This window comes from Neofelis nebulosa, chromosome 8, assembly GCF_028018385.1.
Source record: "Neofelis nebulosa isolate mNeoNeb1 chromosome 8, mNeoNeb1.pri, whole genome shotgun sequence".
NCBI lineage: Eukaryota > Metazoa > Chordata > Mammalia > Carnivora > Felidae > Neofelis > Neofelis nebulosa.
In genome coordinates this window covers 88,804,270-88,831,691 of record NC_080789.1, presented here as the reverse complement: position 1 = coordinate 88,831,691, position 27,422 = coordinate 88,804,270, and the positions used below count along the sequence as shown (strand labels likewise).

The following is a 27,422-nucleotide window of genomic DNA, read 5'->3' as shown; positions in this document are numbered from 1 at the left end:
CTGACATGTAATTTACTATATACATTTTGAGGTAATTCTATAGCCCACATTTAAAAATATAATTAACTTGTAGGATTTACATAGGATTTTCTGAGACATTAATGTTTTCTCTTATTCCACAGTTTTTAAAGGAGGTGGAGACTAGAGAGTGGAAAATGGATTTTAGAGAAATAAATCTATCACATTAACTATCATCATTATTAATTCCATGAAGACAAATCAACTCCCACATCTTTTTCTTTTTTCTTACCAATATACTTCATTGCCCAGGATGGGATATTTGGTTTGGCTCAGTAATTCCTTATTGTTAAAAGTAATACAGTAGAAAAGAATTATGTGATCATACATGATTCTATAAATTGTATGAAAATATTGTATATGAAAAGCATTTAGAAAACTGTAAAAAATAGTTTCTCAGAATGTATTCCAAATAAAATTATTACTCCCTTTTGAAAGAAAAGTATTCTGTGATCAAATTCTACTGGAAATGTTTAGTTGAATTGTGTTTCTTTAAGACTTCCTCAAACTTTAACAATGCTAATATATATTGCGACTAAGTAGAATTATATTTTGCAGAATTTCACAAGCTTATTTAACTTTACTGCTATTTCTTTGTGAAATGTTGCACTGTTTAAGCACAAGACGGATGTGATTGCATTATTCATAGTAGTACCAAAAATGCAAATTAGCAGTAAAAGTGTCAACAATTTATGTAATCAAGATAGTACAGATGTCATATGTAAATATGTAAAAATAATGGAAGCGTTAGTTTCATCAGTGACCACATATAGGTTTAGAGTAATGATTGTCATTGGGATAACAGAGACAGAAATAGAATTATGGAAACACTCTAAATCAGAGTGTGTGAATATCATCATAATTGTCAGAAATAGATCTATGATTTACAGTAGAGAGGATGGGATTTCAAACTCCAGAATTTTTGAATTTCTTTCTACTTGAAGTCTTTTCATTTCTCATGTTTATGAAATTTATACTTGGTTGGCATGTTAAGAGTCAGGATCAGGGATGTATTCTGTGTAGAGTGGATGGAATTTAGGTAGTTATCAGTAACTGTGAAAACAAAGATATTCCTTTAATTTCAGTCATTCAGTTCTTTACTATTTCCAGGGTCTCAGTGCTAAGGAGAGTTAGTTCTAAAGAATCTTTGTTCCCCCTACTAATTTGTCTAAAGATTCAAGATGGGGAGAATAGGAAGAAGCTAAATTATTCTGGAAAAAAAACCCCAACATATTTAGAGCCTGAGAAAGATCCTTGAGGCATGAAAGGCTAGGACCTGTAAGTTGAAAAAGACTCACTTCCCTTGTCCTGCCTCAAAAGTAAAGGGCAAGAGGTGTGACAGCTGCCCTCCTCCCACCCCACCCCCAAATGCTTTACGATGCCTTTGGAGTATCTGATGAATATTTTTGTGGCTTTTTGCAGTATTCAATGTAATGTAACCATGTCCTGTTTCCCCCTAAAATCTTTGATAGTATCTCCATCACTTGATAATGCCTTTGCAGAGTGAGATGGACTTGGGGTATGGGTGATGTGATAAAGTGGTGGTGGTGAAGGTAGGCTATGGGTAAGAACCAAGGCCACTGATCAAACCTATCTGGTTTACCCAAAGGTGTCTGATGGAGTCTCCCGGTTTGTAAATTCAATTATAAAGGAGGGTAAATCTTGTCAGGGTCACCTGCATTAGGCCTTTCTATGCCCCAAACCCCAGGGAAGAACCCTGCAGGGCTGGGTGACAGTGTGTGGGAGCCTCAGGGATTCTGTCAACATCTTTGTCCTAAGGCCCAAATCAAATATAGATTTCAGTGTCCCTCTTCTGCAGAGCACAGTGTCCTCTTGAACTTCTTACTCCATTGATAGCAAGAGGTGAAGGAAAGAAACAAAGGATTAAGAGCAGTTCCCCTCAAAGGACTAGACAGGAACTGAGCTTGGCTAGGCTGTCTGTCAAAGAGCTTCCCAGGCCAAGCCAAGGCACTGCCGTCTAGTAGACCCTGTGGTCAGGGGAGTGAGCGGTCCAGGTCTACCTTCCCACATGGAATCCTGAAGAGAGAAAACTTAAGTAGTAAAGAGATTATAAAAAGAGTATGCAAAGGGGAAGAATCCAAAGGGAAGTGCTAAGTGTAAAGAGAAGCTTTAATTTGTTTATCAAATGGAAAGTTTCATGCCTCTCACAGTAAGTAGAGTTAAAAGGCAGCCTGCTGTATCTTTTATGACTCTTGAAAAAAATGTGTAAAGGGACACCAGATTTGTGCTATGTGCTATGGCTAATCTAAGGGTGCCTTTGTGGAGTGTGGGATCTATTGCATAAAATTGAGGAAGAGATTGGGGAAGAGGGGGAATCCCTGGTCTGTTATTGCTGAAGAGAATGTACTTGGCAATTTTTAATTAGTGGATCGAAAGATTAACTTTTGGGCAATTTCATACCAGAGGAAGGGAGTAAATACCAAATATATACCTATGGTTAAAAAAGATCAGCTCTTTTTAAAATTTTAGCTTAAGGATAATCTGCTATTTCCCAAATGAACCACTTCTCCCATCTCGAGATCGCGATCCTTGCATCTCCTATTTCCTGTGTCTGGCACGCCCACCCCCCAGATATCTGTGTGTACAGCTCTCACTTGATACAGTTCTCTCCTAAAAAGTCACTTTTTCATAAAGGATTTCCCTGATCTACTTATATGAAATTAGCTCTGTTCCCAGGCCCTCTCTGCCTTGAGCCGCTGATTCTCCTTCCTTTATTCCAAGCTTCTGTGTAGCTTTATCATCTCCTGCTATCTTCTGTTTATTCATTTATGTTCTGTCTCCTTTCACTAGAATTGTAAGAGCCAGGTGAGTAGAGATACATCTTGGTTTGTTCACATCTAGGTTGTGCCTAGAACAGTTCCTTGAACACAATAGGCATATAATAAATATGCATTAAAAATTTAATGAATAAATGATGCAATGAAAAGGAGGTTTATATAGCAACTTTGGCATCCTCCTATGCACCATCTATGGTAGATATAAGTATACATAGTGTATACTTATAATATATAATAATATATATTATTATACTTTATAATATATATATTATATATAATATATAATTATAATAATTATAATTATATATTATATATAATATATAATTATAATAATTATATATTATAATATAATATAATATAAATATAATATAAATTATATATAATATAATTAATATAATTATAATATATAATTATATATTATATAATATAATAATTATATAATATAAATATATATATATAATATATATATGTTATTTTATGTGTTTTTAAAAATATGCTTTAGTAATTTTTGACAAGTGAAGTAGAGGAATGGTTTCTAGAGAGGAAGGCCAGGATAACAATGGGATTGTCTCTCTGTTACCTTTTTTTTTTTTTTTTCTTATGTAAAGCCTCTTACCTCCTTAGGTATGTGCAGAGAATTATTTTTTTCACACCTAGTGGGCCTCATGCAGCTTTCATCTCTTCCAAGTAATAGCCATGGTGAACTTTTTCCTCCCATGGAGCCCCTAAAAAGGTATTCTTTTTTATATTAACAAACAAAAAATAATGCAGTATAGCTCAGGGAAAAATCTAGAAACAAGAAAGGAAAATATTTTACCTACAGAAGCATACTTTCAACTGTCTGCATTTCTCATGCTATTATTAAAAATACCTCTGCTTGGATAGAACCATTTTGTTTCCATGCTGACTTCTCTTTTGCTTTCTCCTGTGAACTTTTTAAATTCGGTGTTTGGCAGCAGTTTTGTTTTCCTTGGAACTAAGTACTGTGTAACATACTGTTAGCTGAAGGCTGTGATGTAGAAATGTATTATTAAAAATAAAAGAGAGAGAAAAGAATTTATTCCATAAGGATGAAAATGACTCAGTGTCAAGGAAGTTAGGATTTTTGAAATGCTTTAAATAATAGATTGTGTTTCTTTTAAAGGAAGTATACTTTGTTTCCTAGAAATAAATATAAGGATCTGCATTTTCCTATCTTGATTACTGGGACCTGGAAAAGAAGAGAGATAACTCTTGTTTTTTTTTTGAGAATTCCTTCATCAGATAGATTTTTGTTTAGCATTTGTGGGTATAACTTTGGTGACCTATATATCCCCAAACCTTCTTATTAAAATGCCTTTACCCAGAGGGGTAATCATATTTCAGTAGTTAAGAAGGTATTTTTTAAAGGTGAGAGGCAAACATTCTTTTTTCTTCCTGAATTAAGCAGCCAAGCATTCTTGACCAGCTAGAATACATTTGAAAACCTTTTTTTTTTTTTCATTTTTCTAGTCAGTCTCAGTATGTGTCTCTCGTTCTCTCTTACATTTCTAGAAACTGTACATAACTAATCATAAAATCCTAAGCATTCTTTCTCCAGAAAGAGTATCATATCATGTTAATGAAGTGTCTCTTTCCCCAGAGTTATCTAGGTATCATGCTGCTCTTCATTTTTCTTGAAAGTTTAGTCCAGATGAATTAAAGTGCAAAAAGAAAAAGGTAATTCCACAGTTTCTACTTCTGTTCCTTATGGTCCATGACTGATTTCTGTCTTTCATCTAAGCCCATGAAAATGTCAAATGACTACTCTTGTCATCTGCAACTTAATACTAATTCTACCTGTTTGATTCGAAGGATGTTTTGACTTTCTCATCAGTATTGGTTTGCACTTAATTCTGAAATTCACTGACTTCCCTGTTCAAGATCTCCTTTTCACTGTTTATTATAACCAAGATTTTTGGTTTGTCCTAATTTAGTCATGAGAGGGAAGCTAATGAGATGTCTATATACTTCTTAAAGCATTTAGTCCTATGGTACAGCATTAACAGGAATACTTACCTGTGGGCAGATGCTTCATTTTAATGTAAATAATCTGTAATAATAAATAAGTCAGGCCGTTTATCACACTATGGATGGTTTTTGAAAAGGGGTAGTGAAAACATTGTGGTTATTTTAGTCTTTTGTCCTGTCTAAGGGCAGTGCTGTTACGATAGTAAAATAAATTCTTTGTGCAAATAAGCTGAAAATGCATGTGCTATCATGTGCTTATCCTCACTCCCTACCTCACCCCTACCTGTGCCAGGTATGATGTAATCACAGGGAGAGCAGAGCCCTGACACCCTGTACAGCACCCCCACTACTTGTTTCTCTGCCTTTAAAAAACAAATTACAGAGAATATTATAACAAAACCCATACATTTGACACTGAAACAATTGTTACATTTTGACTCAGATTATTTTAATTAAAAACAAAGTCGTTGTATGATTTCTTCAAGTCCAAAGGGGAAGAAAAAATCTTGTTGAAGTTTCTTTGACTCTCTTTCCGTCAAATAGAGAATATTACAGTATCTTTATCATTTCAGAGTTTATTGCTTTTTCCATTTTATTGCATAGCATGTAGATTTCTTTAACTTTTCATTATTTTGAAAAAAGTAGTGATAGTATCATTTAAAAATACATTTTGAAATACTACCAAATGGCTGGTCCACTCAGACTTTTAAATATAATAATATATAAAATAAATATGTAATAGTAGAATAAAATAGAATGCCTTTACCCTAAATCAAAAGGTCAGATTTAGAGAGTGAACTTTTGGAGGTTTATAAACTCTGGCTTATTATTATCAAGTTTATCTTCTTGTTCTGTGCTAAGGGATGACCCAAGTGACTCTGTATTTTGAAAGTTTTTGTTCAATGTATTATGTATTATAACTTGTGTTTGTGGTTTACTTACCTCCTTTTATTGTGACACTCATGATAGAATTTATTAAATTATCCCGTTAAAGTCATTAGCAAGAGAATAATGGCATAACAGTTTTTATAAAATACTCTTTTCAGAAAATTTAGGTAGTACTCAAGTTATCATCTCTTTAAAGTTGCCAAAGCAAGTATCTCCTCTTTCTATTATTTTTTTTCTTCCTATTATTGACAAAAGTCAATAATAATAGTTTAATAATAATAGGTCAATAAGGCAGGTGATAAAATGTGTCAGGAATGGGTTTTGATAGTTCTGGTGAACAACTAATTAAATGTTGATTTATATGTTTCTAAATCAGACTATTTATTTCACTAGTTGATTAGTATTTAACTTTTTTTATAATAAACTTTATATAAGTATTAATATTTACTAGCAGATGTAATGCCATTAAATCCAGAAATTAAAAAAAAATAAAGCATTAAAGAAATGTCTGCTAAGCGTAAACATTCAAGTTATATGATGATTACCTGGGCTAATTTACCCCAAACTGTGTGCTAGCCAAATTATAATTAAATCATTTCACTAATTCCAAGGCATACAATAACTGACCTTCTTATTAAAAATAAGTAATTTAAAATTACTTTGTTATATTTTTCACATTAAAACTTGAGCATTTTGCATGTAATTTTTAAAAGGGCCCTGAAGGCCACATTGTAAATGCAATATTGTATTCTTTTGTATACTCTAATTTAGTGGATAGTTCCCCTGTGGTTGTATGACACAGTGATTGACACATTATAATTACTGGATTTTTACATTTTTATTTTCTAATTCAAAGGGTATGAATTTTTAAGAGTATGCAATATCTATTAAAATTGATATATATAGTGTATACATGTCTGTATTTACAAGTATGTAAATATATACATATGTGTGTATCTGTGCACTACATACTAGCAATATATAGGCATACTAAGCTCCCAGAATATTATCAGTTTGCTAATTTAATAAGCAAGTGTCATTTCTTGCTTTTGTTTATATTGAAATTTTTTCACTGCAAATAAAGTTATTTCCAGTGTTGATTATTGATAATTGTTTTGTGAACTATCTTTTCCTGTAATTATTTTGTTTAGTTGCATTACTTTCAAATTTGTAGAAAATTAGTGTACTGAAGATACTTTTTTTTTTTTTACCTGCCATTTAAAGCAAATATTTTGCCAGTGTGACATTTGTACATGGATATTTGAGGATTTTATGTAGTTGAATCGTAATCCTGTGTGTATGTGCTTGTGTGTGTGTGTGTGTGTTTTGATTCTCTGTGTATGTGTGTGTTTTGTTTAGTTTGGAAAATCTTTTCACATTTCAAGGTAGTTTAAATATTTGCCTGGACTTTATTTTATTTTATGCTTTTAATCTTTTTAAATTTGTCTTTTTATCTATCTAGAATTAATATTTGTGTATAAGGTTCAGCTCTAATTTTTTTCCAAAGAATCTATTTCTCTTTTTTTCATTTGTTGACTAATTCATCAAATACTCATTGATATTTGTTTTCTTTTTCATATTTTGTTGCCATATGTACTTGAGTTCATGTCACAAGTGTCCACTACATCTCATTCATTTATATTTTGAGTCTTAAATCACTAGCTCATAATTAGGGTTAAATTTTAGAATATATTTTAATATCCCCTAGGGTATTACTATCTCTTCTAATATTTTCTCATTCTTACCAATGTTTATTCAGATAAAATTTACCTAGTTGTTTTTTTTTTATGTTTCCTAAACAAATATGGATCACTTTTCACTGAAATTAGGTTAAACCTGTAAATTTGTGTGGGTAGAACTGAACACTTAATAATTTTATACAATTCAGTCTTTTTAATCAGGAGCACTGTATGACCATCAGAAAAGTTTTACCGTTTTCTGTTTATGGTTATCACACATGTCTTGCTAATGTTCAAAACTATAATACTTTTTTGTTGCTATTGTGTTGTGAACAGATTTCTTTATTTTTTTCAATATATGAAGTTTATTGTCAAATTGGTTTCCATACAACACCCAGTGCTCATCCCAAAAGGTGCCCTCCTCAATACCCATCACACACCCTCCCCTCCCTCCCACCCCCCATCAACCCTCAGTTTGTTCTCAGTTTTTGAACAGATTTCTTTAAATCCACTAAGAAATCATTGCTGTTGTATAGAAAATCTAATAATGTATATGCATGTGTTGAAGGGTCTGTCCTGTTGGTGTGCTAGTTTATTAGTGATGGGGAATTCTTCCATTGGGGCACACGAATAGAAAGTGTACTGGACAGATGAATGGGGTTTTATTCCTTTCAGTCAACGTCTTCTATTTTCTTAGTATTCTTCTAGTTGAATGTTATTTTCAATAAATAAATACAATGCTTTGCAAGTAGAGTAGTTCAGGGCCATTACAACTATGGGACAAACTTGATAATGTCTTATAGTGTCTCTTTTGATGTAAATCTACATTTTGTGACCTTGGGGGCATATTTCACATTAAATCATTTCACTCTTTAGAATTCCCATGTTTTGTGATATCAAAACAGAATTAAGAATGATTGAAATATTTTTGCCTTCTCATTTTTGTCATTCATGACAGTAAATTAAGCTATGCTAATGATTTATTTAGCGTATTTTCTTAATAAACTAGAAACCTAATGGCTTACAAACTTAAAAAGCTTAACCTGGGTTAACATCTCTCTAGGACATTCTGACAAAAGAACCATAAAGCTATGTATTAGCAGACTCTTTCTATCAGACAGTAATATTAAAATATCTTCAAAACAACTACCATTTGGAATCTTAGCTATCAAAGAAATTATTATTACTAGGTATATTTATTCATGATAGCCATTTAATACATTACTATTAAAACTTAGATTTCAAAAACTTGATCTTTAGAAGAAGGAGTACACGTTTTTTGCCACATAAAATAAGCATCATTGAATTTATGGTAATTATTATATTATATTACAGCTCATGGGGCATTCAGAATGGGACCACAAGCGAGGGCCAAGAGGATCACAGGTAAGTTTGTTTTCCTTTCCTTTTTTTTTTTTTTTTTGCATTTTGTTTCTTAACGTTTTGAGCCATGAGTCTTCTAAAACTCAAGAAATAACAAGTAGAAAGAGGAAGAGGCAAATAATCATGCCATTTGTTTTTATTTAAGTTAGTTGTGATTAAAGTCTGGTTTGAAATCCCAAAGGCAGATGCCTGCGTATTCTTCCTGAGAGCTTTCTGGTATCCCAGATTGGTTGTGTTTACATGAATGTAGATTTTATATTCATCTTGACTCTGCACAATACATTTTGATCAGCAACCCACTCTCTTGCTTTTATTCACTTCCTTTGATAATTTTTCAGTGTATTTTCTTTCTTTCTCTATCTTCCTGTTTTTGGTTAAATATTTTGAAACATAATCAAAGTAAACCCTGAACTAATTACAGATTTTGTCTCTAAATTAACTGTCTTCATCTTAGGGAAATAGAAAGATGAAAGGACCTATTATTTTTGAAAAGAAACAAATTCTGAACCTTTCTATATTACCAGATTGTTTTCATTGTCTTACTTTATGTCTTAGGCAAGGGAAAAAGCTTCCATGACGCATTTATGCTTTTTAATGACCTAATTAGACAATGTGGATTTGTTTTGGTTCCATAATTACTTTGCCTGACAGAATAAGGACTGAGTTTTATACTAAGAAAATTCTCCCTCCTCCTAGGGTGTTTGTGAAGAAATATGAAAATCATTTATCTCCTAGTAGCCTGTGTGTTTACCTGTCTGTAGATATGCCAAATAAAAATTAAGTGGATGGAACATTTTTACCTTTCCTGCTCACACTTTATATTTGTTACTAAAAAAATATGGCTGAAAGAAAGTTGAATATGTAGCACTGCATATGAAAGTCTGTTGTGAACTGTGAGATTCTCCGGAGTGTTTTATGAAGCTGATGCAGACCGGCACGGTCATCAAGTTGGCATGGTAGCTATCTAATTTAGGTCATGGGAAAATAAAACCCAGTCAATCAGTTGTTTTTCGTTGAGATTTTAATAGCTGTGGTTCTATTGTTGTCCATTATCAACTTGATTAGTAAATAATATAAGCCAGGCCAATTAAGTCGGTTATCCCACAGAATTTATGCCCTGCTTTCCTTCACTCTTATTTCCTCTTCTCCATTCTCTGTCAGCTCTCCATCTGTATACATCTGTAATGTTTTAAATCAGAATTTGCTGCAAGATTGGTAATGAAATGACGACTGTGTGGTAAATGCTTTGTGAGTCCAAACCAGTTAAAAAGTAAAGATGAGCACAAGTAAGAAATTCAACAATTCTGATAATTGCCACCAAAAACATTTTGATATTCAAAACATGCCAAGTAACTTCATGCTGACATGCCCCTTCAAAGGGATGTAGTGTTATATATGTTTGTTTAAAATTTGTGTTATTTACTCCTCATATGACCAATTTGGGTTTTTTAAGGTTTTATTTAAATTCCAGTTAATTAACCTACAGTATAATATTAGTTTCAGGTGTACTATATAGTGATTCAGCACTTCCATAGAACACCTGGTTCTCTTCACAACAAGGGCACTCCTTAATCCACATTACCTATTTAGCCCATCCCCCTACCCACCTCCCCACTGGTAACCATCAGTTTGTTCTGTATAGTTAAGAGTCTCTTTTTTTGCCTCTCTCTATTTTTTTTCCTTTTGCTTGTTTCTTAAATTCCACATATGAATGAAATCATACAGTGTTTGTCTTTCTCTGACTTATTTCATTTAGCATAATACTCTCTAGTTCCATCCATATCATTCATTGACTGATAAATGGATAAAGAAAATGTGACACACACACACACACACACACACACACAATGGAATATTACTCAACCATAAAAAGAATGAAACCTTGCTATTTGGAACCCATATAACCTATTTGGATAGAATATATCTTCAAGTTTGAATTGGTCACTCTGTTATAAATTAGAAAAAAAATGTCATAAAGGCACAATATTGCTTGTGTTAAATATAAACGTAAAGAACTCAGAGTGAAAAACTTTTAAATTCTAGATGCTGCATGTAGCTAGAAAACTTCAAAATTCCATATACACAAATATTTTTATAAATAAAGTTTGATCATATTTGAAAGCCCGAGATGGTTCTCAAAAGCAAAGGCATTGGAACATTCTTGCATGAACTACCATTATCAGCATCAAGGCAGTCTTAGACCTTTCAACTAGCTAAATAAGTATTCTAAACAAGTGTTCCTTTGTCTCCCTTTGATTCTTCAACACAGCTAAAACTTGCTAAGGTAGAAAGAAAAATACACATCCAAAACTGAAAACAGTAACTACAACAAAAAACATTATTCTTTGGAAATTTCAGATAACAAGTATTAGGTAATAATTTCTTACCTAATTTTGATTGCCCACTGGGGGGAAAAAGATACTGTATTTATGTTTTATATCACTGATCCCTTATCTTGCTATTATTTTCTGGGGTGATATGTCAAAAGCCTTTTAACCATTTCAAAGGAATTTCAGACAGTCTTCATCTGAATAAAGATTTCTTAATAATTTACTAATACTCAAATCCCATCTCAGTTTAGTTTAATTGGAGACACTTAGTAAGTTTTTAAGTATTTATAATGTATACACACTGTGGCAGATCTAAGTCTGAGGAAAAACTGAGTTGACAAGGTTACTGTGTTCCAAGAGCTCACAAGTTATATTTGGAAGCAGAACAATATTTGAATATATAATTTTCATATAAGGCAGTCTGGTAAGTGTAAAATTAAATATATAAACAAAACATGATAGGAGTTGAAGTGGGACAGAGTATTTATCCCTAGTAAAACTACTTCTTGGAGCTGATATTGGAGGTGAGCCTTCAATGCTGGATAAGATCTTAGAAGTACAAAGGGAGGAGAAGGAAAAGCTTGAGTAAGAGTCTGAACTGGCAGAGTATAGGACATGTTTGGATATATGTGAATTTTCTTTATAACTTCTTTGTAAACATTTATTGGTTAAGGGCTGTTGCAGGAACTACAGCAAAGGAATGATTCAGAGAATGTCACGCATTATTGATTAAACGTGAGGAGGAAGTAAGGAGGGTCAAGATGTTGAAATCCAGTACTTGAGGAACTAGCACCATTCACATAGCCCAGTTTACAGAGAAGACGATGAGTTTGGTGTTTGTGATGTTACGTGAGAACATTTCCACGAGGAAATATCAGACAACTACTTGAGATACCATTCTGGTGCTCTGTAGCCAGATTAGAGCTCTGTAATCAATTGAGAATGCTAATCCTACATGTGATAATTGAACTACATCAGACATAGATCCTAGAGGAAGAATATTAAAAGGGAAAAATGAAAGAAAGACTGATTCTTGGGGAAGGCTAGTTGGAAGGGCTGGGATGAGCCTGGGGAGAAAATTAAAGCATGCCTATGTTCCCACTAGGAGACCATTTGAAGGAGAAATGATGCAGAATCGAAAGCAGCATACTATGAAGTTACACTAGGAAGAAAGTTGAGACAACAAACAAAGGTTCACGGAAACAAAACAAAAACATAGGAAATACCTTTCAATATAGTGATTAGCAGGACATTAATGAGCTTTGAGAATGCCATTTTGATCGAGAAGGGATGGAAAGCAGAATACAGAAATTAAATGACTAGTATAAGATAGAATGTTCTCTTGGAGTTTTGTTTTAGAAGAGAGATGGCAGCAGAAGTGAGTGAAATTTCTTTTTATGACACAGTGAGATGTGTGTCTCAACAGTTATTAATGGCAAAGGAAAAAGAATCTGTGTAGAGAGGAAAATAGTGAAAATTCTTGACACTGGCCTGTTTAAGGACTAGAAAAATGGTGTGGTTCAGGGAAAGGAATGTACGTTCTTCCAAAGTGGCCCTTTTGGCACCTGTTGATGTGCTGCCATCAGTCCCCTCACCAAACCCCACCATTCACCCTTTAGTCAGAAAACTGACCATGTTCTCAAAGGAACTATTGGGTAGATTCACCAAAAAGCACACATGAAGAAGTTTTGGAAAGAAAGTAGAGGCATCTATACCAGAGCAAGGTATAAGAAAAAGAGACAGATAGTACAAGTAAAAGAAATACTGTGAGCCTAATGATTTCAGTTTTCTTGGTAGACAAAGGGTGCAAGAAGTTGATGATTAATAGTGGAACATCTTGAATGGTAGAAAAATAGATGGAATATATTTGTTTTGGGTATCTAAGAAAAGGGTACTGGCTTGATGTTTGAGTATCAAGAAGTGCCTAGTAAAAGCAGAGGCATTTTCTGTGAGTGGGTAGCCTGTAAAACAAATTTTCACCCCTTTTGTGTTGATTTACAACACCACCAATATATGTCAGGCACTTTCTTTAGCCTTTAAGGGGTCAAAACTGAACTGAACAACTTTGGTCTTCAAGAAGCACACAGTTTTACCTAAAGTCAGCCTTAGCTAGAGGATAAAAAATAATCAGCTAGTGGTTTCTTCTAATATTTTTATTTATTTTTGAGAGAGAGAGAGAGGGAGGGGGAGGGAGGGAGGGAGAAAGGGAGCGATAGCACAAGTGTGCAAGGGAGGGGCAAAGAGAGAGGGAGACACAGAATCTGAAGCAGGCTCCAGGCTCAGAGCTGTCAGCGTAGAGCCCAATGTGGGCTGAAACTCGTGAACCCTAAGATCCTGACCTGAGTAGAAGACAGATGCTTAACCAATGAGCCACCCAGGTGCCCCTCAGCAAGAGTTGAGAGGATTAGTCATTATCAAGATAGAGTTAAGCTTATCTTGGATTTCCCCCCATGTGTTTATTACTAAGTAAAAGATTTTCTCAAATTTGATGTAATTCTCCAAAATTGTATCATGTGTGCACTATTACAGATAATAACGGGTACCCTTCAAATATTTATCATATGGAAAAATGTATATTTTGTTTCAAGTAAACTGCACCACTTAATTGCATATGACTTTTCAGACTCAATAATAATTTAATTCAAATTGATTTATTGCAATAATTTTGACATAATTTATGAACTCACTCACAGCTTTCTGTCTCTTCTTCCTCTTCCTCTTCCTCCCCTTCCCCCTCTCCCTTTTCTTCCTCTCCATCCCCTTACTCTTCTTCCCCTTCCTCTTCTCCCTCTTTTTTCTCCCCATCCTCCCTTTCTTCTGTCTTCTCGCTTCTCCTCTTCCCCACCCCGCCCCCCATCTTCTTCCTTCTTCCCCTCCTCCTTTTCCTTCTCCACCATGTTTTTAAAGTATATATTCCCAAATAGTAGATCATCCAAATTAGGGAATATGCTAAAAGATTAACTTCCAACAGCATGCAGAACTCTTTCCTCTGGCAGCATTCCCAGTAATACCAAATGAAGTCAGGGATGAAATTCTCAGAAGGCAATTAGTTTTTTTATTTTTCTTTAAATTCTTGAAGAAAAGTTTTCCAGTGGGAAGTGAAGAAGGGCAATAGAAAATCACTCTCCTTTGAAAAGGTTAAAAATGTGAGGAGTGGATTCCAAGGAGTCTTGTGGGAAAAGATTACTTCAATTTGTGAGCTTGCTAAGATTTTAATATACTAGGAACCAGCAGGCTCTTCTTTACCAATAGTTAGAGACTAGCAGGTTCTTTAGTTGTTTAGTAAATTAGTGATGACTGACAGAGTACCAGTCAGGATTCATCAAATAGACCTAAGACCACTTATTGAAGAAACAGCTTTTTGTGTGATTTATGTAATTCTGTAGACAATGAAATTCTGGTTTGTATGTCCCTAAATAAGTGAAGTAATGTGTATATAATAGAAGAGCACAGCTAAGTATTCTGATGGGGAAAAATAAGTTATCAGATACACTAAGCTATTGGTATGCTTAAAAATGAAACAAAGATGGATATGTAACGTATCAATATTTATGGGATGCAGCAAAAGCAGTTTTAAGAGGAAAGTTCATAGAGTCTACCTCAAGAAATAAGAGAAGTCTCAAACAATCTAACTTTCTACCTCAAGGAACTAAGAAAGAAGAAATGAAGGCCAAGGATAGTAGAAAGAAGGAAATTATAGAGATTAGAGAAGAAATAGATGATGTAGAGACTAAAAAGAAAGTTAAATTAAAAGCTGTTCTTTGAAAAGATAAAAATTGATTAACCTTTCATTGGACTCACCAAGAAAAAAGAGAAGACTCAAAATCAGAGATGGAAGAGGAGATGTTATAACTGATACCACAGAAATACAAAGGATCATAAGAGGATCAGTCTCTTATAAGACTAATGTGAACAATTGTATTCCAGTAAATTTGACAACCTAAATGTAATGGATAAATTTCTGTAAACATACAAACTACCAAGGCTGAATCATGATGAAATAAAAAATCTGAACAAACCAATGACTAGCAGGGAGATTGAATCAGTAATCAAAAAGTTCCAACAATCAAAAGTCTGGGACCGGATGGTTTCACTGGTGAATTCTACCAAATATTCAAAGAAGAATTAATAACATTCCTTCTCACACTCTTTTAAAAAATAAAAGAGGAGAAACTCTTTCAAACATACTTAATCTGATATCAAAATCAGACAAGGATGACTCACAAAAAGAAAACTACAGGGCAATATATCTAATGAACATAGATGTGAAAATTCTTAACGCAATATTAGAAAATCAAAATCAACAATACATTAAAAGGATCGTACACTGTAATTAAGTGGGATTTGTTTCAGGGATGCAAAGATGGTCCAACATTCACAAATCAGTCAATGTGATATATACCACATTAACAAGGTGAAGGATGAAAATGATATAGTAATCTTGGTATATGTAGATAAAGTGACAGAATTCAGCATCCATTTATGATTAAAAACTCCCAACTTCCTTCCCATGGAAGGAATGTATCTTAACGTATTAAAGGCCATATATGAAAAGCCCATAGCTAATATCATATTCAACAGTGAAAAGCTGAAGATATTTCTTGTAGGATCAGGAATAGATATTCACTCTTACCACTTTTATTCAATATAGTATTGGAAATCTTAGCCAGAGTGATGAGGCAAAATAAAAGAAAAAAAAAAAAAAAAACAACAACAAAAAACTACCGAAGTCATCTAAATTGAAAAGAAGAACTAGAATTGTCTCTATTTGCAGATGTCTTGATATTATATATAGAAAACCTTGAAGACTCCATTAAAAAACTGTTAGAACTAATAAGTGGCTTCAATAAAGTTGCAGGATATGAAATCAACACCCAAAAATCTGTTAAGTTTCATTACACTAATAATGAACTATCAGAAATAGAAATTAAGAAAACAATCCCATTTATAATTGCATCAAAAAGGACAAAATACCTAAGAATCAATTTAATGAAGGAAGCAAAAGACCAGTCTATTGAAAGCTATAGGGCATTAATGAAAGAAATTAAAGACATAAGTAAATGGAACGATATTCTGTGCTCATGAATTCAAAGAATTAATATTGTTAAAATTTTCATACTTCCCAAAGCAATCTAAGATTCAGTGTAATCCATATCAGGATTCCAATGGCATTTTCACAGAAATAGAATAATCCTAAAATTTTCATGGAACAACACACACACACACACACACACACACACACACACACACCAACTAAACAGCCAAAGCAATCTTGAGAAAGGACAAAGTTTGAGGCATCATACTCCCTGATTTCAAACTGTATTACAAAGCTATTACAATTAAAACAATATGATTTTGGCATAAAAACAGACACATGGGTCAGTGAAGCAGAATGGAGAGCCCAAAAATAAACCTACACACATATGGTCAATTTATGACAAAAGAGCCAACAATATACAGTGGGTAAAGTATTATTAAATTATTAAAGCCTCTCTTTAATAAATGGTATTTGGAAAATTGGACAGCCATATGCAAAAGAATGATGCTGGGTTACTATCTTACACCATACACAAAAGACAACTTTAAATGGTTTGAAGATATGAATATGAGACCTGAAACCATAAAACTCCTAGGCAAAAACATAGGTAGTACGCACCTTGACATTGGTATTGGCAATATATATTTTTTTAATCTGACACCCAAAGCAAAAGCAACAAAAGGAAAAATTAACATCAAACTGAAAAGCTTCTAAGCACCAACAAAATGAAAAGGCAAACCACCGACTAAGAGAAAATCATCGTTAGGTCTTATGTCTGACAAAGGGCTAATATCCAAAACATACATAGAACTCCTACAACTCAATAGGGAAAACATAATTTGATTAAAAAATAGGTAGAGTATCTGACTAGACATGTTTCCAGAGAAGTATACAGATGGCCAACAGGGATGTGAAAAGATGCTCAACATCATTAATCATAAGGGAAATACAAATCAAAACCACATGATTTATCACCTCACGCCTGTCAAAATGATTATTACCAAAAAGATAAGAAATAACAGTGTTGGTGAGCATGTGGAGTAAGGAGAACTCTTGTCCATTGTCGATAGGAATGTAAATTGATGCACCACTGTGGAGAACAGGCTTCCTCTAAAAATTAAAAATAAAACTACCATATAATTCAGCAGTTCCACCTCTGGGTATTTTTCCAAAGAAACTGAAACACCAATTTGAAAAGTACCTGCATGCCACCTTCATTGTAATGCTGTTTACAATAGACAAGACATGGAAACAACCTAAGTGTCCATTGATAAGTGAATGGATAAATAAATTTTTATATGTACTATATACACATACCCCCACACATCAGTGGAATATTATTAAGCCAGAGAGAAGAACGGAATCTTGGGATTTGAGACAATGTGGATGGACCTCCATGACATTATCTAAGTGAAATAAGTCAGAGAAAGATAATGCTATATGGTGTCTCTTCAATGTGGAGTCCGAAAAAAAAATTATTACACACAGAGAATGGGCTGTTGGTTGCAAGAGGTAGGGAGTAGGAGATACAAATGGGTGAAGTGTTTTTGGTTTAAACAAACTGAATAAAAATTTTAAAAATATTAAAAGTAAGTAAATAAATTATCTGTGTCTTATTTAGTAGCATGGCTTTAAGTGTCTATCACATACAAGAAACTCCAAACTATGAAACTTCTAGAATAAGAAGCATATATGTAGATAAATTAGCTTTTGCAGTAATATTTTAAGTCTTAAGGATGGATTTTGATGGCAAGTTATCATACTTGAGTATCCTGTCCACTCAGGTGTTCAAGAGAATGATACTTGACAGCTACTCAAATTGATAAACCTAAGCATTTGCATCCTAAGGATCTAATTCAGGGCAAAGCAATTCTTTTCTATATTAAGTAATTTGCTTTTGTTATGAGAGTAATTTAAATGCTGTCCAGGTTTACCTGGAATAATGCCACATAAATGTATTAAAGTTAATTCATTTAATACATTTAGAAAGACAACCATCCAGATTTTTCAGGAATTTATTCCAAGGGATTAATGTGAGCAGATTGGGAATCCATGATTACATTGCCCAAACTCCTGATGTGTTACCAAGGAATAATTCATATCCTAGATGAAGCTAGCTGCCAGTGTTAACTTTTTCTGCAAACACAGTGTTTTTAGCTTGTACTTCCTTCTCATTTTTTACTTTACCATGTATTAATCTAATAATTATTATCATTTTTTGGCATCTCTCCAAGGGAATATTTTTATTGTTGTTGTGTTATAAAATTTGTTTGAATTTTGTTTATATGGGCCAAAATGCCAAGTATTTGCCTGGGCCCTACATGTTTTAGGAATGGCCTTGTCTCATACAATAGAGGCAGGAAAGGACCTGATTGTTTAATACTTATTGAATGACCCTCTTATCTTGGAGGCTGTAGACATCATTTACATGACATGTACCTTATATTTGTTTTTGTTAAATCAGAACTTTTTGGTACATCTAAAAATCAAAACTGCCCATTAAATCCTCCTCTGAGTGTTTTAAATTTTACCCATTAGTCAGATCTAAATTTTTGGATAATCTCTCCCCCATATTCTGTGAAATTGCTTTTATCTGGTGTTATTTTACTGTTATGTCTTTAATTTACGTTGACACACTTTATAAGGTACAGTCTTAAAAATTTGTCCTGATGCTAACATCCAAAGAGGACACATAGACATTTCTTTTTATCTTAGTTCAGAGAAAGGGAAATGGTGTTTCTCTTTAACAACTGAACCCAGTGGTTTATTACTTTTCCAGCATCTCTGGTCTCTCCCCAGTAGAGGCCAGTAGCAAACTCCCTAGTAGAGGCCACCCACAGTTCATATGATAATGAAAAATGTGTCCAGACATGGTCAAGTGCCCCCTGGGAGGCAAAATTGCCTCAGGTTGAGAACCACTGAGATTACAGCATAATCTCTTTGCTATACATATAAAAGATAATAAATAAATATTTACTAATGAATGCTGATATTTCATATAGGAATATGGGAAAATACTTTTTAGGTGTAGCTTTTGAGCCTTCAGGTTCCATCTTTAAGTCTACTAAGCAATTTTAAAGAGCATATTCATTTTGTTATGAGGTAGTTACTCACAGTAGAATCATTCCTAGAAAACTAGGAGGAGAAAATGCACTGTTTCCACGCGTAAGCATCCAAGTGATTCAGAAGAACAACCTTAAAGAGAACATGGCTGTGTCTGTGCAGTGGTTGCACAGAATGTGTTTCTGATGAATTGATGGATGGCCTTGAGTGAATCACTCTTCATCAAGGTCCCTGGTCTCTAAAAAGGCATTGATCGATGAACAGGAATTAAACAAGTCCACAGAAATAAAAGGGGAAATTGCCACTGGCATTTATGCTCTCCTCCCTCCATGTTTATAGATTAGTAGAAATGTTGTTCAGTAATTATTGAATGACCCTCTTGTTTGGGGACTGTGGACAACATTCACGTGGCATGTATACTGCCTTATGCCTGTTTTTGCCCAATCAGAGGCTTGTGGTCCATTATATGAAACACAACAAAGAAATGAAATAAGCAGCTGGAGATGACACACGTTTATCTGCAGGAGCTATAAATAACTTAAGCAATAGTCAAATGTAATAAGTGTATAAAAGTATACTTTGAAGAAAATAAAAACAATGATAATTCTTTTCATTTGTTAGAATAACAGAAGAAAGATAGACTCTCTGGAGAACTGTTAGTTTTGTCTTGGAATTGAAATGCCTGACAGAGGGAAGTAATTTTTACTGCAGGCTGGATGATTTTATGCAATCTCTGGCATAGAGTAAGATCTCGTTCTTCATTCATTATGGAACGTGCTCTACAAGGAAAGCTTTGGGGGTTGACTTTTTAAATTTTTACTCATAGATAAAGCTGATAAAAAAAGATGGAGTTGAACATCGTTAGATTTTCATGGGAGACAAAAATCCAAGGCTAGGATATATTGACTTGAACAAACCGTCCTGTAGAGCAATAGGTGAAGGGAGGTGAAGTGAAGGTCATATGAGAATTAGAAAGCCAGTTAACTCTAAGGGGTGAATAAAGGCAACAGAAATAAGAAGTGACTGCAAGAAAGAAAAATAACTGATCTTTTAAAGTGAACATGGACATCTGTTTTGGTATACTAACAAAAACAAAACAAGACAAAAACAAAACTAACAAAACAAACCAAGATGCAGGTTTTTAAGCATCTTCTTTGTATACTTGGTAGACATTTGGAGACAGTGAATGTTATTATTTAATTTCTTAATGCAAATCTAGGTTATATGCAAAGATATACATTTCTAATACATAAGAATCTTATGGAATTTTTCTTTGCTTCTTTTGTAGGGGATGAATTAAAAACTTATTTAAGAGATTTCCCCACATGATTTTATATTGTCATCAAAGCTACTGATTTTTTTTTATAACATTTTACATTGGAGAAGGAGGTTGCTTGGCAGTTGTGTTCTCAATTTAAGTGATTGTCCCATTTTGCGTAGAATAAAGCCATTGTGTAAAATTAAGTACATCTAAGGAACGGGGGCTAATAATTACAAAGTAAAATCCTGGCGCAACATTAGAGATATTAGCGAACTGAAATTTCTCAAAATTCACAAAACTCAAGCTTCTTGTCAAGTTTGATTTTCCAGATCATAGGGAGGGTTTTTGTTTATTTGTTTTTGTTTTGTTTTTGTGGTGATGCCTTATGCAATGACCCATTCCCAGCAAACTCTTAGTTTTACTAGTTAAAGCTTGTTCTCACTGGCAATGTGCAGGTTATCAAACTTGAATCAAAATAGTTTGGTTGCTGAATTATCTGGCTGTATGAATACTTCTGGGTGACAGTACGCACTTGGATCTCTACAACTATTTCCATTTTAGAATTTTGTAACCATGTTGTTTTCTTTTCAAATCGTTTTAACCCCAAGTGTACAGAAAGTTGTTTACACACCATCGGTGATACGCACTTACATGAGCAATTAAAAAAAAGTTTAGGAGAAAAACTCTCAGAAGGAGATTATGGGTGAGACCAACAGATGGAATGCAAATTTCAAAAGTTAAACCAACGTGATCATTCAGGAAGATAAAGAAGTGCAAACAGATGTAAAAGCTCTAGTTCTCCAAGGATTGAAAGCAAAGGAATGGAAAGAAGTTGTCTATCAAAAATGATACAAAAGAGACCCAAGGGAAAAAGGATTAGTCAAAAGAGGAAATATTATTTCATGAAGCGAAATAAGGACATGACCATTGCAGCCATGTTGAGAAGGTTAACATGCATAAAACATTGCATAAAAGCCCTTTGATCCTGGGTATCATGATTTGAGGCAGCGGTGGGGGGTGGGGTTTGCATGCCTTAAACCCATTTTTACTAGTCAGGATTACTGTGACTCACTGCCATAACTTGTTGACATTTCTCTGGTACTTCAAGAATGTGTCAGTGTGATACATACTTGTGTTTTTAGGCCTCTTACAGTTTTTTCAAAAATATTCCAATGCACCAAGTCAATTTGTGAAAACTAATCCCAGTGTAATTTTGTTTCCATTTTGATGTAGAAATACAGCATAACTTTACATAAGTTTTGGCAAATACTGTAGTATCATCCCAGCAGTCAGTTTTATTTTATGCTGATTATGGTAACTCCATACCCCAAACAGTAGATTTTTAATGAATATTTCCAAAATAAATGGAAGCATGTTGAAATTTAATAACTTACAGTTTAATTTAGTAAGTTTTGTTGAACCAGTGTGTTCTGAAGAAATTTCTATTAATCCACCATAAAATATAGCGTCTCCCTAGGATTTATTGAAATAATTTCTAAAGCGTAAAATAAGGCCAAAAAGCCTTTGTTTTATTTATGCTATTCCTTTGCCTTCCAATTTCTCTCTTTCAAAGCTTACAGGTAAGTTGAGATTCCCTCCTTTTAATATCTTTGATGCCATATTGTAGGATGGTATTTGATTACTTGAACTGTAAACTGCCATTATGATCCGAGGAAAAGTTGTATTGATATTAATGTAGGAGAAGATAGAATTTAAATATATACTTTTCCATATTGGAACATGTGTTCCTCTCATTCTCCAGACCCCTGTGGCTTCTCCCTCCATTCCTCCTCCCTGCTTTGTTCTCATGACATGGACTTTTTGAGTGCAGGAGTGGTCCTGTCTCATGCAGCGCAGAGATCTAAAATTTACATAAGGACTTGAATAGAAACTTGTGACACATGATATGACCAGGCTTTTCATTATTTTTTCCTATTTATTTGGCTTAAAACCAGTGGAACAAACTGAACTTGGCATTGCTATTTCTGTTCAAAAAGAAGAAAAATATATAATTTTACTATTTCTTATGTTTTCGTCTTGGCACTGCGGCTTTTGTTTATGGAAAAAGATAGGAGAGGAAAGTGCATTATTTTAACTTCACATGATAAATAATCATACCAAACTAAAATTCCCTTAAAAAGCATTTGTTATTTTTTTTAATTATCATTATTGCAATGCACACTGCCACTAAGTCAGTGCAAGCTTGAGAAATAATATTAATATTTTGTTTAACATTATAGGTTCAAATGCATCACTAAGATTATATTAATGTATTCCATTAGAATTCAACTAGTTTCTGTGCCTGTGCATGAAAGGGAAACCTTCCATTTTATTATGGATGTTATTTCCTCTTCATAAATCCTTACAGAATTTATGGAAAAGCATTTTGATTACTCTTTTTTTTTTAAGAGAGAGAGGAGGGAGAGTGCATGCTTGTGCCCACCTGCAAGCAGGGGAGGGGCAGAGAGAGAGGGGGAGAGATTTACTTTTGATAAAAATGATTTACCTTTGGTAAAAATGATAACTCACACTTTATTGTTAAACTTACTTGTAAGTGTTTTATGGACGTAGCTACTTGGAAATATTAACTATTTTTATCTGAAGTAAATTTATACCAAATAATAAAGAAAAATGGGAATATAAGTAATGTCTGACTTACAAATGTTTCAAAGAGGTTCTGTTTTCATCATTTTATGCACTGATGGTCATGAAAATTTGAATTGGGAGATGCAGTAGGGGAAATAAACAATTTTCCCGGGCTGAACAGCATATTATCCATATTAAGTGCATACATAGCATATAGGAGATGCTATGTTACACTGAATATCAAATAGTTGAAGACTTTCTCCCTTTTTTTATATTATATTTCAAACATGCAGCAAAGTACAGTGAACAATGTACAAAACCATATGCTTACTACTTAGACTTAATAAATATTAACATTATGCTACATTTGAATTTTTTAATTAATTGATGATTGCTTAGAAATACTTATTAAACTTTTTTATAACATGTACACTTTTCTCATTAAGAGATATATATTTAGTTAAATTTATTTCACTATACTTGACAATGGGAATGCATAGAATGTGGAAAAAATTAGTATGGAAAAGAATTAAAGAATATGGAAAGGAATGTGGAAAAAATGAGTTTTTCAAGGAGATAAGCAAGATGCAGGGGTTTTTTTGTATGTAAGCAGTACATTAATAAATATGTATATAAGTAATATCTATCTTAACACCATTTGGAATAAGCTGGTGGTGTATGACCAACATTTAAATAAATACATATCCAGAAACAGGATTAACATAAATGTGTGAGATAGTCATAAGCATGCCCTGTATTAAAATAATCTCTTTGGAGATATTAAGAAAAGAATATAAGAAATTTTATTAACATTAAATATTCTCTTATAACATTAAATATTCTCTTCTAATTTTCTAAAGCTAATAACAATTAGCTTTGTTAACTAGACCTAAATTTCTTTTAAATCATATTTTAGAAAATCATCCCTGTATGGGTCATCAGATCAACTTCTTACAATCAACTGTATGTAAAATTGGAAATGGATGTTACTATCTATCCCTGTAATGTTTTCTAAAAGTGTTACTTGCTATACATTGCACATAAATATTTAATGGTTATTTTAACAGCTTAAAAGACAAAGATGTTTGATATATTTTTATTTTAAAAGTGTAATTATTTATGTAGGAGTTAGAGTTACCAATAGTGTATTCATCTCTTCAAAACCTTACAAGGGTTGTCACATTTGCATACACAGTGAATAGTTTTTGCAGAGCAGATTCAAAAAATAAAATAAGAATTGTAAAAATCCTTAAGATACCACCCTATTTAACATTTTTATTGATGACTAGTTTGGACAAAAAATGCACACTTATATTTTTTGTTAAACATAGGATATGAAGCTTATATGTGAATAACAGTATATTTTCATTAAACTCCAGCTAAAATACTAAACCAAAAAAGATTAAATTGAAGAGGAGGAGACAAAATTTTGCACTTAAGTTTTCAATAAATTTCTAGTATGAAGGTGCCTGCATATTTTTATAAACAAGTAAAGAAATAGAAAAAAGGCTTAAAGGTCCGGGTTAACTTCAAGCCCAAATCATGGCTTTTTCTAACAGCATGTGCAACCTTGGGCTCTGTTAGCAGTGGTTAGCAATGGCATGCAGAGAAGGAGTCATCTAATAAAATCTGCACTGGCGACATGAAACCTGCAGTGTTGCATTCAATTCACATTCCCAGATTTCACGAAGGGTGTTGAAAAGCTGATCCATTTACACAGAAGATCACCATGTGTAGACAGTATGGGAGAAAGAGTGCTTTCTTGAGTCGTCAGAAGTAGTAGGGTGTTGAAGGGGAGTGCAAATTCTTTTTGTCTCTTTGAAGTCCTATAAGATGCTATTTGAACAAATGGATAGAACCCAAGAGCAGTCAAATTTTGATTGGATATGAGGAGGACATTTCTGGCTATTCAAATTGACCTAGAAATAAAATAATAGTGTCCCTGACTATGAAGTTGTTTAAATGATTGTTATGTAGAATGGTTTCTATTAGAGCAGATGATCTAACCTAATAAGAGTGTGTCTCCTGATTGTTTCTGAACAGTGATTAATAGTCAAGATACTAAAATCCCAACCTCCTAAGTTAGTGTGACTCAGAGAAGAGTCCTGTTATTATGCTTTTCATTTGATGGAAATTTCCAAATCTGGGGAAACCATAAGTTTTAAACTCACATATAGACCATATTCTTTATAGAGTATAATTGTCAGTTTCCCTTGGGGAGTGGCTTTAAAGCCATCGTTTACATGGATTAGCAATATATATCCATTCAGTATCACCTAAGGAGTTTATCAGAGACTGATTGACAAGGTTTTAGATGGAGCTAAGCAACTTTCCTTTTAAGAAGTTTCCCAGGTGATGTGAAGAGTACCCATACATTCTACCATTGACTTAAAGGAGTTGTATTGGATGCTGAATGGATTTCAGTGCCTAAGCTAATCTTTTTCTCACTCCTGTCTGAAATTCTGAAGTTAGAGCTATATTTCTTTACTACTCATTGGTGTTGATTTGTAAATTGTGAAAGCTTACATTTTGTATTGATATCAGTCATTTATTCATTAGTATGAATGAAGCATAATGAGAATGTTTGATGAGGGAGCATAGAAGGGCAAAGAAACAAAGGTACTCAATACTGGAGTTGAAAGTCAGGGAAACAATGCTGACAACTGATACTGGTTTCTCTTCCCCCAACTTAAGGTGCCAGGACAAGAAATTGAACAACTCCAACAACTCCATGTGTAATCTACATGATTGATGCACATCCCCCTCCCCCGAGTTGTGCAGTGTACAACATGAACAACTGCACATGTTTAAAGGGCCCTTAATGCCCTTTAAACCTCTTTCTACACACACAACAAAATGTTTGTTCTAAAACCTAAACATGACTGTGTCCCACCAGTTAACTCTGTGGAAAAGGACATAAGGCCCGTTATTGACTCCTAGCTTTCTACTAACATCTTCACTCCCCAGAATAGATCAGATTTCCTGTTCCTTGGATGGCATTGTGTTATTTCACCCTCCATGCTTTGTAAATGTCTTTTCTCTGCCTGTAATAAATGCTCCCCCACCTTTTATTGTCTTCTTAAATCCTTCTTCAGTGCAGTGAAACATTGAGTACCAATGCTTCATTTAAGCATTAACCATTCTCCCATAACACATTTTTATCCATCATGGATTTGACATTTGGGGTGAAAAGTGTGAAAATCTGAGCATACAGAATTTTCATTTAATTATACTTCATGAGTTGGTTCTGGTGTGGCCCTGCTTTGATTTGAAGCATACCTGGAGTTTCAATCAATATTCAGGAAAAGCAAATTTTAAAGAACTGAGTATTGTTTTAACAGTTTCTGAACATTAAAAAATACCTTATTACTGATCATGCACGGTGACAATATTTACCAAATTGTAGAGCTCCTACTTGTGGAAAGTCTGAATAAAATTTTATCCTGTAAGGATTTTCAATAGTTGGATCAATTAGAGAAGACGAATTGAAAAACTTTTAAAAACAAGGAATCCAGAAAGTAAGAGAAATCACATCTATAATAAACTTGTTCAGCTTATTTCTTAAGTAATCTATTAGGTTAATTTTAGTGTTAATTTTTTAACAAATATATAACCTGGAACCAAAAAAAACTTCACAGCCAAAGTTCTAGAATGTTTAAACTGCTACAAAACTACCTTAGAATGTTAAACAGAATTTTTATTAGCTTACAATTCTTCAGTAACATCCCAAATAGAACCCCAATCTCTCTACCCAAAAGTAAAAGATTAAAGTGTTGTGACACTTGATAATCTTTATCCAGTACCAAATCTACACTTAAAGCTTGATAATATATTTTCTTCTGCTTGTTTTCCTATTTTCTTTGTGAATTAATTGCATACTTAGAATTTTTAAAGGTCTAATTTAAAATTCATGGAAGAACGTAAAAATACATAATACCCTGTCACCATAGCAGGAAGTAATAAACATCTGTTGAAAGAATCACTATTTGAGCAGACAAGGCATTTATATATAAGATATGCTAGTGATTTAGTGTTTCTGTGGCTGCTAAACTCTGATGTAGTTCAAGCATATATTTCATACTTAGAAGTTATCTTTGTAAGATGTATGAAATACAAAATCAGAAATGTCAATATATAATGTCCTCCCCCCTCCCCCATATTGGTTGGTACCTATCAGTCATTACTAGCCAAAATGGTGATCCTGCGTTTCTGACCTTATTAAACTTTCCAAACTTGGGTTTTGGTTTATCTTGGACTAACATGCTAAAGTAGAGATTCTGCATGCCTTTTCATTGACTTTGATGGTACTTTTTTTTTTTCCTTATAGTAATTTCTCATTGCTTCCTGTAACAAAAGATAAATGATTTGAAGTAAAATATTAAAAACATA

The 27,422-nt window shown here is 33.4% G+C and overlaps 1 protein-coding gene across 3 annotated transcripts in view; it reads left to right on the top strand.

The window, feature by feature from the left end:
* PDE3A (phosphodiesterase 3A) overlaps window positions 1–27,422 on the top strand; it is a 325,528-nt gene that overhangs the window by 184,307 nt on the left and 113,799 nt on the right. For 2 of the 3 annotated variants that reach the window (XM_058743489.1, XM_058743491.1), the window contains exon 2: window positions 8,708–8,758. The exons of the other annotated variant lie outside the window; for it this stretch is intronic. In XM_058743489.1, the coding sequence (XP_058599472.1) occupies window positions 8,708–8,758 (51 nt within the window). The remainder of the gene's footprint in view (window positions 1–8,707; window positions 8,759–27,422) is intronic. 3 annotated transcript variants of the gene reach the window in all.